The sequence below is a fragment of the Aethina tumida genome, chromosome 1 (genome assembly GCF_024364675.1).
Source record: "Aethina tumida isolate Nest 87 chromosome 1, icAetTumi1.1, whole genome shotgun sequence".
Taxonomy (NCBI): Eukaryota; Metazoa; Arthropoda; class Insecta; order Coleoptera; family Nitidulidae; genus Aethina; species Aethina tumida.
This window is the reverse complement of record NC_065435.1, coordinates 42029654-42042536: the sequence shown is the minus strand read 5'-3', so window position 1 is coordinate 42042536 and position 12883 is coordinate 42029654. Positions and strand designations below refer to the sequence as shown.

The 12883-nt window shown below is 32.7% G+C and overlaps 3 protein-coding genes across 3 annotated transcripts; 2 read left to right on the top strand and 1 right to left on the bottom strand.

The window, feature by feature from the left end:
• The first annotated feature begins 4062 nt into the window (after positions 1-4062).
• Positions 4063-7534, top strand: LOC109594350 (uncharacterized). The gene is made up of 5 exons (XM_020009566.2): positions 4063-5326; positions 5803-5904; positions 6171-6308; positions 6369-6612; positions 7261-7534. Exons 1-5 carry the CDS (start codon positions 4384-4386, stop codon positions 7364-7366), a joined length of 1533 nt encoding a protein of 510 aa, XP_019865125.1. The 5' UTR covers positions 4063-4383; the 3' UTR covers positions 7367-7534.
• Positions 7535-10249: 2715 nt separating this feature from the next.
• On the bottom strand, positions 10250-11694 carry LOC109594342 (uncharacterized). The gene is made up of 3 exons (XM_020009558.2): positions 11555-11694; positions 10525-11498; positions 10250-10464 (listed from the first exon to the last, which is right to left on the bottom strand). Exons 2-3 carry the CDS (start codon positions 11486-11488, stop codon positions 10286-10288), a joined length of 1143 nt encoding a protein of 380 aa, XP_019865117.2. The 5' UTR covers positions 11489-11498; positions 11555-11694; the 3' UTR covers positions 10250-10285.
• A 119-nt stretch (positions 11695-11813) lies between these two features.
• Positions 11814-12783, top strand: LOC109594343 (TM2 domain-containing protein CG10795). The gene is made up of 3 exons (XM_020009559.2): positions 11814-11988; positions 12043-12124; positions 12175-12783. Exons 1-3 carry the CDS (start codon positions 11814-11816, stop codon positions 12449-12451), a joined length of 534 nt encoding a protein of 177 aa, XP_019865118.1. The 3' UTR covers positions 12452-12783.
• The last annotated feature ends 100 nt before the right edge of the window (positions 12784-12883 follow it).

Below are 12883 nucleotides of genomic sequence, written 5' to 3'. Positions count from 1 at the left end.
TCATTAGTTCAGAGACACACAGAATTATTCACGTAGAATTTTATGGAGAACGAAAATTTTTATAATAATTACAACTTGACTACTTCCCTAATTTATTTTTGAACAAAATTTCAAGTTCAAGTAATTTTAAAGCAATACCTTTTATCGTTCTTCATAATTTCTAATAAATAAGTCGGGTGTATCATCATGTATAAAAATATTTCATTTTTGAATGGATTTACGTAACGTGTTTCGACAATGCAGATATTTATATACATTAATATCCGATAATAAAATACATAATCATGGTACATTAATCAAACATTTTTTAAATAGTAACGCATATTATTAATGAACTTTTATGTAATGCGTAAAATCAAATCCTTGACTTATTTAATGTTACAAGTTTACATTGAGTCTGAAGATATATTTTTACCTTAATTAGGTGAAAGATCATAACAAGTAAATGTCCTTCTCGAAAATACAAGAGTTAAAGGTGATAAATAAAAACAAAAATCCAACTTTAATAATAAGTGTATTGGTCGTGGGTGTATTAATATGACGATAAAAAGTCACATTTATTTTTATTTATTTTAAACACATCCACAACAATAAAAATATAATGTAACACATCTACTCCAGTCGTATAGAAACGTGAACAATTGTGTTAATTTCCAGCATTGCTAAACAAACAGCATTCCCAAAGATTCATACGTCGGTAATTAATTTAATAATGTCACGTTTATCAACAGCTTTATCAAGCTTTTGCGTATCAAATCGGCTGCGTTAATTCAGCAGTTTTTCGTATAAACGCATGTCGGGGAAGCGCATCTCAAGATATATCATTTCGCAGCATTCGATCCATCAACTGGAGTCGGTAGTCCGAAAGGTAAACTGTTTGCGCCTATGTAATACGACCACGAAGAGGTGTCACCTGCTTGGTCAACAATTCAGTGGCGGATCTCACCGAGAAAAATAGCCCCTCTTGGTGATACCTCTGATTGGAGAGCTTTTCGTGATGTGGTTATATTATGCGTGGTGTTCATGAGGTCCTGGCCCGTGAAAGCCCAAGGTATAGTACAGATTGTGGTACCGTCTTTTTTTGGCGGACAAACTAAGGTTGTGATGGTTTGTCATGCATACATATCTGATGTAGGCAACGTTGAAATGAAAATACTTCGTATAGGCATTGTACAGACAATGTTAAGTACGTATTCACTTATACAATCGTTCAATGGTTAAGATAATTAGTTACTACGGACTTTTACTCATTGCTGCAGCATTGTAAGCGTTTGGAATTCTTTATGAGGGAATTAAGTGTTGCTTATTTGTATGTTCAAAATGTTTTTAATTGGACTCCAGTGGAAGTTTCGTACTTCCTTAACTATATTCACTTTAATTCATTTATTTAAAATTAATGTATTATTTCAATAATAATTCGATAATTATCAATTTATTTATGGAGATTCCTGTTAGAAAAATAAGTAACAATAGATTTCAATGTTAAACTCAAACCAACCTTGACATTATTTATGTTGTGGAAAAGAAGACATTACATTCCATAGCATCTGCCGTCTGTGCAATTAACCGGAACCTGTAATCATTTTTCAGGTACTGTGACACAAGTCGCACTTTTTGCCGATGTTTTCAAACTCAATGACCTAAACATTTAATTGATAACTTTCATTGATAAAATGGTGAGTAATGTGGTCTGCGGGTAGGCGACTTGTGTGTACGTATAATAAACAACTCTTCCGCAGTGACAAAAGCGTGACTATTAAATTGTAACAGTATGTGTTGGTGTGATAATTGGTATCAGAATTCGACCACTTGTAACGAAAATCGTCTCCGAAAATAACCTGGGAAAGGGGCAATCTCTTTTCGGTATTTACGAGGCGGTTGCACCAGCTATTGCCACTCCTTTGTACAACAAGGGGAATAATAATAAAGCAATAATTATGATTTATTTGTTTATTATTAACACTGGATTATTATACATATTTCATACAAAATAAAGAATTTTATATATATGAAAATGTTATTGTTATTAATCACTCACAATATGTAATTAATTATAAACAACAACAACTTGGACAAGATAAAACGCTTCAAAATAATTGTTTATTTTCGAAGAAGAGACAACAGTATTACCCTTTTTCGGGAACGGTTTTTAAATAAAACAAACTTATGGTAGTTAAAGTTGGTGACTGAGATACTCCTAGTTCTGATTTCATTAATACATAAATGTTTTATTTTTTCTATTTTTTCATGTCCCGCAGTAGTAATAATTGTACGATTTTATTCACTCAGCCTCTCTTGAATGTTTGTCAGTTAGTTATACTTCAATTAGTTTGCGATAGAAATAAAGAATTCCAGGCATCAGTCCGACCTCTCCGTGGAAGATATCCACAAGGACTAGTAGGACCCGCGTTTATTTTCCTGAATAGTAAGAGATTCCATTCCCTTGAGCCATGGTATCATGACCCCAACAAGAGATTTGGGACGGACGACACTCCCAGAACACCTAAGCTGCATGGACATCGCTAAAGAGTCCAGACCAACTACCGGATTACCTGACACACCCACAAGGTTCGAAAACATTACTGATCATGAAGAAGGAACAGAAAGTTCAATTATCAATTCATTAAGTAAGGAATGTTTTATGTTTAATGGTTTCAAAATGGCATGGGAAAGAAAAATTTTTACAAGCAGGAATTTCAGGCTCTTTATGGGCTCATGAATGGTCAAAAGAAAAAAAATGTAGCTCTGAAAATAATGGGATTTTAAGTTTTCTATGTACTTGCACATTTCTCATTAAACCGTTAATTTTGTCGATTCCGAAGTATTCTTAGTACTGAAATTTCGGGCTTTTTATGGGCTATTTTCGATCCAAAAGTAAAAATTTTGGGCTTGAAAAATAAGCGTTTTTTATTTTTAAAATGGCGTGGAGTTTTAGGGACTGAAGCAATTGAATCCAAATTTTGTATATGCAGGAATTTAGGGGTATTTATGGGTTTATGAACGGTCAAAAGAAAAAAATACCTCAAAAAATAAAAGATACTTTTTTAAATTTTAAATTCTCTATGTAGAGGTAGTTTTCTCAGTGACATTAAACGGTTAATTCTATTGATTCCGAAGTGTTTTTAGTATTAAAATTTAGGCCTCTTTATGGTCTAATTTTGGCCCAAAAGTAAAAATTTTGGGCTTTAAAAATAATCGACTTCTTAATTAATTTTCAAGTTCCTGTGTAAGCTGTTACCTTAAACCATACTGTTGGATATACCGAATTAAAAATGTTCACAGTATGGGAATTTCAGGTTTCTTATGTACTAAACAAAGATCTAAGTAATTGTTTTTTTGCTCTTTGTCCATAAAGAGACCGAAATTGTAGTACATTTTGTAATCGGTAAAATTAATTGTTTAATGTTAACATAGAAAAAAATTTAAAAAAAAACATCTATTATTTTTTGATCTATTTTTTTTTCTTTTGACCATTCATGAGCTTATAAAGAGTAACAAAATTCCTGCATGTAAAAATTTTTGATTCGATAGCCCCATCCCTTGAAACTCCCATGTAATTGTTATGCCGTTTTGGGAAAAGTGCGGGGTGCAGCTTTTCTCACCTGAAAAATATCCTCCGGCAAGTTGACCATTTATAATAAAATAAAAATAATTATCGTATATTATTAATTAAAACTTATTTAAGGCGCAAAAATCAAATCTTTGACCTTTTTGATGTTACAAGTTTACATTGTGTCTGAAGATATATTTTATTCTGGCTATCGATGAAAGTCCATTACAAACAAGCATATGTTCTTAGAAATACAAGTAGAGTTAAAGGTGATAAGTAAAAATAAAAGTTCAAGTTTAATAGTATTCGTATAGGTCATGGGAGTATTAGATGATTTTAAACATGTTCAATATGACGATAAAAATTATATTTTTATTTATTTTAAACACATCTGTAATCTTAGCTTAAAAAATATAATGTGATACGTCTGCTTCAGTCGCATGGAAGCGAAAGCAATTGCATTAATTTCCAGCATTGCTAAACAAACAGCATTCCTAAAGATTGAAACGCCGGTAATTAATTAAACAGTGTCGCATATGCATTTACAAACACCGCTTTATCAAGCTCGTTCATTTAGAAATCGTCTGCGTTAATCCACCATCAATTCGTATAAACGAATGTCGGTGTAGCGCATCTCAAGATAAATCACTTCGCAGCGTTCGAATTTGTTTTGGCACCCACTCTCACGCACGCACACACGGATTCATTTATATAAAACTGGTTATGAGAATCTCCCGAAGCGCATAACACTTTCGATCTATCGACCGGTGTCCGCCGTCCGAGAGGTAAACAGTGTGCGCCATGTAACGCGGCCGCGAAGAAGTGTAGGCGATATGACTTCAACCGCTGATTTGGTCACCGATTCGGTGGCGGACCTCACCGAGAAAAATGGTCCCGTCAAAAAAACATTCGGCGAAATGTCGCTCAGGGAACGAATCGACTACACAAGGGAAGTGATCACCATAGAGCCCATTATAGCTGCGTATGTGATGGCCTCATATCTGTGCGGTCCCGCCCTTTACAACCTCGAGTTCGAGAAGTCCTGCAGAGTAAATTTGGCCTACAATGATACGGTGTGCGAGGCAATCCTTAGCGGGTACCATCAAAACTATACGGGCCAGAACGAACAGATTCAGATCCTCATCGGTGACATGCACTCATGGCAGTCTCCTTTGCAAACGATCATGCCTCTTATTTTGGTACTTTTCTTGGGCTCGTTCAGTGATAGGCACAAATGGAGGAAGCCCTTCTTGGTCATACCTCTGATTGGAGAGCTTTTCGCGGTCGTGGGAGTTATATTATGCGTGGTGTTCATGAGGTCCTGGCCCTTGGAAGCTCAGGGTATCCTACAGACTGTAGTGCCGTCATTTTTTGGCGGACAAACTATGGTGGTGATGGCTTGTTTTGCTTACATAGCTGATGTAAGCACGGTTGAAATGAGAACACTTCGTATAGGCATCGTCCAAATAGTGTTAAATGCGTGTTCACCCTTCGTACAATCGTTTAGTGGGAAGTTATTTGAGATAATTGGTTACTATGGAATTTTACTAATTGCTGCAGCATTGTATGGATTTGGAATTCTTTACGGGTTGTTTTGCATCAAAGAGCCGAGGACTCCGTTGAAAACAGGAGGACCTGGAATCCTAGTGGACATTTTTAATCCTCGACATGCTGTAGACACCTTTAATTTAATGTTGAAGAAAAAACCTGGAAACGATAGGTTTCGCATCTTGCTGGTCTTGTTGATTATGTTCATTTACAGTGGAGTTAACGTTGGTATGTTTTTCCTTAATAATATTCTTCATGAGGAAAACGGATAATTTATTATTATAAAAAAGATGCGACTGTGTTGAAATGATAATTGTAATAATAATAATAATAATAATAATAATAATAAACTTTTTAATGGTTCGAGAATCATTTTAGACTTTGTACCAAAATAAAATTGGATGTAACAATTTGTCTAATTTTAGTAAATATTTAAATGTCAAACTGAAGCATTATATTATAATTTTTAAACTCTAAAAATATCTTATATTTTTCCTTTAATTGTTTTGACAGGATAAAATGTATTTGGTTGAAACAATAAAATTTTCATTTAATAATTAATATTTTAAAATATTACAAAATATTAAAATAAATAATTCTCGATGAATTAAAATAGTTGAGTTAATTATTTTCACTAATAGATTTTAGACAATTTTACATTTACGTCCAGCAATAATAATTCATAAAAAATATCTTATTTTTAGGAGAATTTAGTGTTTTCTATTTGTATGTTCAAAGTGTTTTTAATTGGACGCCAGTGGAATTTTCGTACTTTGTAACTATAAACACTTTAATTCATTTATTTGGTAAGTTTCTACATTTTAATTTACAAATACAGTATTATAATAGTCGTGTTAAAATTATTGTAAAATTACAATAACAGTGCGATTAATTAGATAATTATCAATTAAATTATGGAGATTCCTGTTAGAAAAACAATTAACAACAGATTTCAATGTTAAACTCCAACCAACCTTGACATTATTTATGTTGGTGTGTAAAAAAGGAAGACATTACATTCCATCGCATCTGCCGTCTGTGCAATTAACCAGAACCTGTAATCATCTTTTAGGTACCGTGGCGGGGGTCTCACTTTTTGCCAAAGTTTTCAAACTCAATGACCTGACCATTTTAATGTTGACTTTCATTGATAAAATCGCCAGTAATGTGGTCTTCGGATTGGCTTCTTCCGTCACTATGCTCTATGTGGGTACGTATAAGAAATGCAATGTTCTTCCGCACTAATAACAACGTGACTATTAAATTGTAGCGGCATGTGTTAGTGTGATAACTGGTATCACGGCGGTCGGAATTCGGTCACTGGCAACGAAAATCGTGTCGGAAAATGACCTGGGAAAGGCGCAGTCTCTTTTTGGAATTTGCGAGGCAGTTGCACCAGCTATTGCCACACCTTTGTACAACAAGGGGATATATTTACCGACTTTTGAACTGCTTCCAAGTGCATTTTTCTATTTTGGAGCGATACTCTTCGTATTATGTTGCTTAGTCGTACTGTAAGTATATTGATTTTTTCTTTTACAAAAATAAAAAGATCATGTGTACCCGTAGGATATCATTATCATAACTCAAACAATTCAATGATATGGCCTGCATTATAATTAAGTTCCTATTGCATATTAATAATTAGAAACATTGAACTCAGAAACATTGAACAACAGAAAACTGAACACATAGATTTTTAACAAAATTAAGTGTGTACACCCAGACGAAGTTCATTATTCATTTCACTTTTGTTGTATATAAAAGATTCTCTCAGTTATTTCTTATGCCTTTAGTGCGAAGGCAAATTTTAGTCCTATAAATGAATTTGAGGGAAGACGAATGGAAATTGCTTATCACATTTCTTAGAGAGTGCGATCTGGAAAAGTCGTGAATCTTAAATTTTTTTTTTCCTACAAGGCTTTTTACTATTGGAGTTAGAATCCAGCCTTTTGGATTTTTCTCTTACCATCCCCAGATTGTACTTCCTTCCACATTGCAACATTCTCCTCAAAGTATCACCGATTGAAAACTTGTAAGACATCATAGCCCCACTCCTAAGATCACCTTATATCACTACTGGATTTATGTGTTCTATTTTATATGGCACTAAGTATATACAGTAAATATTTTTAATTAACACATTTTCCATTATTTTACAGAGGAATTTATTTTGGTGAAAAAAGAATGCAGCGGAAGGTGAATCATGAATATCCAACTTTTGAAAAGCCAATACCAATGCAAGATGTACAAATAACACATATGTGAAACGTCAAATATTTAAATATTATGGTTATTAATTTTACAGACCTAGAGCTGTATATTATGAGTACAACATGTTTTTATGTAAAACAATAAATATGATATATTTGTTTGTTATTAACTAACGCTGAATTATTATATATATTTTGTATAAAATAAAGAATTTTTAATATATGTTATTGTTAATAATCATTCAAAATATATATTTATATTTATATATATTAACAAGTAAACTTAGAAAAGATAAAGCATCTCAAAATAATTGTTTATTTTGGAAGAATAGACCATAAATATTACGCTTTTAAAGAGGTTTTAAGTTGTTATTTTGGCTTCATTTGGGTATTCCATTCAGACCTCCAACACCTTCATTCCTCCACCTCCACACAGTTACTTCATGCTTCATGTATGACTGATGGCTGAAACTGTACGATCCAGCCAGCAGTCACTCGAGTTCCAAACCCTCTAAGAACACACTGTCCACTAAATCCTGGATGGATTCGAAAGGGTCGCCTAGTCTCTTGTCTCAGTCTCTATCGGCCCTGTCTCCACGTCCGTCAAACGGTTGCAGGTGTCCACAAGGACTGGTAGAACCCAGGTTTATTTTTCTAGATGAAGAATGATTACCGTTCCTTGATCCGTGCTATCACCTACAATACAGGATGTCGTGACACCCAACAAGAGATATGGGACATACGACAGTCCCAAAACGCTAAAGTCGCACTGACATCGCTGAAGAGTCCAGGCCAACTATCGGATTATCTGACACACCCACATGACTCGAAAATATTACTGATCGTGAAGAAGGAGGAAGGAAGGTTGAATTATCAGACTGATATCACCATGATGCATCAAGTAAGGAATGTTTTATGTTTAATGGTTTCAGAATGGCAAGGGAAAGAAGAATATCCTCTGGTGAATGGAAGGACAAGTTGGATAAACCTATATACAAGACCATTTGAAAATAAAGTACAATAATTATCGTATATTATTAATTAAATCTTATTTAAGGCGTAAAAATCAAACAAATTCATTACAAGTATATGTTCTTGCAAATACAAGTAGAGTGAAAGGTGATAAATAAAGACAAAAGTTCAAGTTCAATAAATAGTATTCGTATTGGTCATAGGAGTATTAGATAATTTTAAACATGTTCAATATGACTATTAATCATTTCGAATTTGCTGTGGTACCCACTCTCACATATGCACGCACCAATTTTTTTATATAAAACTGGTTATAAGAATCTCCCGAAGCGCATAACACTTTCGATCTATCGACCAGTGTCCGCTGTCTGAGAGATAAACTGTGTGTGGCATGTAATGCGGCCATGAAGAGGTGTAGGCGATATGACTTCAACCGCTGATTTGGTCACCGATTCGGTGACGGGTCTGACCGAAGAAAATGGTCCCATCATTCAGGGAACGAATCTACTATGCAAGGAAAGTGAGCACCATAGAACTCATCATAGCTGTATATATAGGTGTTCAAGATTCTGGCCCTTGGAAACTCATAGTATCCTACAGACTATGGTGCCGTCTTTTGGCGGACCAACTATGGCGGTGATGTCTTGTTTTGCGTACATAGCTGATGTAAGCCCGATTGAAATGAGAATACTTCGTATAGGCATCGCACAAATAGTGTTAAATCCGTGTTCACCCTTTGTACAATCGTTCAGTGGGAAGTTTTTTATGATCATCGGAATTGTTTGAGAATGGCCTCTGAAAAATATCTAGTCTTTTGGATTTTTCTCTTACCACACCGAGATTGTACTTCCTCCCACATTGCAACAGTCTCCTTAAAGATTGCCAGCAAGATCCTCTGATTTATCTCCGATTGAAAACCGGTGGGACATCATAATCATCAAAAACGCTGGCAGACATTCACCATAGATATGGCATCTAATGAGTTAACTCAGTATGAATTTGACCTCCTCGTTTAATCATTTCACTACTTTCTATTATGCAAAATAACCAGCGTTTATTTTCCTGGATCGAAGGGGAATTGGCAAGAGCTTGCATCGTCAGTTTTGCCTATTATTTTAATACTTTTCATAGGTTCGTTCATAGACAAACACAAATGGAAAAACTTCCTGATAATACCGTTATAGGAGAGCTTTTCTCTGTTATGTGAATTAAAATATACATGATCTTGGAAAACATGGAATGAATTACAGTACAAAATTATTATTTCCACGAAAGTAATGTAATCATTTTAAAATCGGAATAATACACTTAATTACTTCTTTTTATGCAATATTAAAATAGAATGTAATAAAATATTTAAAATATATGTATATTAACATTATTATTAATAAATATTTAAATTCCAGACTGCAACTCGTTTTTAATTTTTTGTTGAATTAACATTTAAAATCTAAATGTCTTTCTTTCTCTTCAATTTTAATACAATATATTGAGATAGGAATTTTTTAAAATGTCAAGATGTGAGCCAATGTGGGTGTTTTAGAAGTTTCAAAATTATTCCCAGAGTTTTTAACAAATTTACATAAAAAATACATTAATTATTTATACATATTTTCAGGAGAAGTGTACTCAATTGTAGAATATTGTAAAACGTAAAATATTTAAAAAATGTTTGTTCGTTTCATAGTTTTATAGTTATAAATTATGACTATATTTTAGTGTAAAACAACAATTATGAGTTATTTATTATTAACTAACATTTGATTATTACATTGTGTGAAATAAAGAAACCTCACGTTATTAAGAAATCTTGTTTGTCTCACTGTTTATTTAGGTAATACAGTTTTTTAATGTTTCAAATTTAATTTAACAAACCAGCCATTTTTATTTTTATGGTTACCTTTTAAATAGAAATATAAGTACAATTAAAAACGGGGATATAATTTCACCAATTAAAATACATTAATGATATATGATACTCTATATTTTTTCGTTTAAAAAATCAAAATTTCAGTACAGGTTGAATTTTTTTAGAAACTGGTTTAGGTCTTTCAGGTAATTTTACATTATTCTTAATCAATATATTAATTAATTTTTCATGGTGAATACTTGGCAGCTCTATTCCCTCCTTCATAGACCATTTAATAATCTCTAAACAACTTCTTAAGTCTCCAACTTGTACTAAAATAAAATTATAGGTAAATATATTTAGTAAAAAATATATAATAATATATCACTTACACTGGTGTTCAAATAATGAAATCAATACCCTAGAATATTGTGGTTTCATTTGATATTTCAGTAAAACTTCTAATAATCTGTAAACAACATCTGTTCTATAGCTACGAAGTGAAACTGTGACGACGTAAGGTATTCTGTGAACTATTAATTTAGCTAAGTTATTATATTTTTCTAAAAGATCAAAGGCAATGCATTGATCAGTAAACCATTCACTTAAGAAACATGCTTCCCAAGTACAAATTAATGGGTAATAATCTTGAAAATTGTTTACCAAACTCTCAGAAAATTTTATTATATTTACTAGAGCTGCTTCACTTCTATTTGTAACCATATGTGCTATTAAATGTTTCAACATTATCCTAATTCTTCTCCTTAAAATTGCGTTTTCCTTGTAGACAATTTCAAATATTTTTAAGGAATCTACAATGTTTCCTTTAACCCATACAGCCTCAGCAAAGAAATGATCAAAATTAGAGTAGTCTTGTAAAATTTTTGGATCAGTATTTTCACACAGTCCTTTAATTTTTACTACAGTATCTTTATCACCTTTTCTAGAGTAAATTGACAGAACATGTAGAAGAATAGATAGTGAGGGACACTTTTTATATTCTATACACTGGTTCATTAATTTTACTAACTCAGAATCATTTTGATAGTCAATTGCAGTTTGAAAGAGTGTATTCAAGTGGTTGTCCCCTATTTCCTTTATATCTATCACTTCTGTGTTGCAGCCCTTATGATTACACACATTGTCATCCACAAGTTTCTGTGCTCTAAGCTTTCGCATCTCCCATTTGTCTGTTTTCTTTTGTATTAGCTGTGACGTAAAATCGTCCAAGGCATCTACTTCAATGGATACGGATTTATGTGCTTCTTCATGTTGACAAAAATATCTAATAGCCACCCTGACAATTGGAGGACTTAGGGGTAACCGAATTCTGGTCATAACTGAAGATAAAGCCATTGGAGCTCCACTGTTAAAACACACACGTTAAAATCGATGATATTTAGACAATGGATTGATGCGTACCTGTTGTTTTTCACATATTTATTGTTTCTCAATAACAATTTGCGCTGCAAAAATTATTTTTAAATGTATTTACAACCTCTATGACATTTCAAGTGTTATGAGGTTAAAGTGAGGTTATGCTTGCCTGTCAAACTGTACAAATTATCATGCTGCATAACTCTATTTTTGTTTTCTAAATAGTGTAATGGTATTATTATTTGTACACAGTCGAATTAAGTACAAAAAACGTATTACTTGAATGTGGCATACATAATTAAAAATGAGAGGGCTAATAAAGGGGATGACAATTTTTATCCTATTCAATTGTATAAAAGCCAACACAGACTGCAGTTCATTGCTGATGGGCCAGTACATTTGCCCCATTCCCAACTTCGACATTATTGACCCAAAAACTCAGCAAATAAAGGGCTGCACTCGAGAGGGAAAAGCTAAAGGTAAATGAAATAATCCTAAAACTTTTTTATGATTAAGTCACGTTTAAATTCTAGTTCCATGTCTTGCTGCTGAAGGTATAATATGCTTTGAAACTAGAAACTCAACATTCTTCAAGGAGGTCGACTGCAAATGGACGTAAGTATTTTAAACATTTAAGACTCATTTGATTCATGTGATTTTTCCAGGAATGGATACCACTTTGACACAGCATTGCTGCTATCAATTTTCTTTGGAATGTTTGGCATTGATCGGTTTTATTTGGGGTATCCAGCTATTGGACTTGCAAAATTTTTTACATTGGGTTTTATGTTCTTGGGTCAACTTGTTGATATTATATTAATAGCTACACAAGTTGTCGGTCCAGCAGATGGTTCTCATTATGTTATACCATATTATGGGCCAGCTGTGGAAGTTATTAGAAGTGATAATACTACATACAGATTAAATCCGGACAATTGGTAGACTTTAAAATCAATTTGTTGAAGACTGGTAAAACATGTGATTCCCTAGCTCTAGTTCAAATTTAAATAATTAATTATCATTTAGATTATATTAAATATTTGAGAGTTTAAACTTGTTCTTATAGAAATAAAAATGTAAATGTATGATCTTATTTTTCAGAATAAAAGTAACAGGTACCAAATTGCGTATGTACATTTTGTATCCAACAAAATATGTAATACATAATGACTAAATTGTTTTATTGCTTAAATCTTAAAAATTTGAACTTTTGTAGATATTGTAAATACGTATTTGTATATTTTAATGCTTAAATAAAAATTATTTTTAAATTATTTATTGTTTTTGTACACAACTAACATACCCTCTTCCTACTGCTTATTAGATTAAAATATAATTTTAATTTTTGGTTTTTGTTTATTGTAAGTTGGAAAT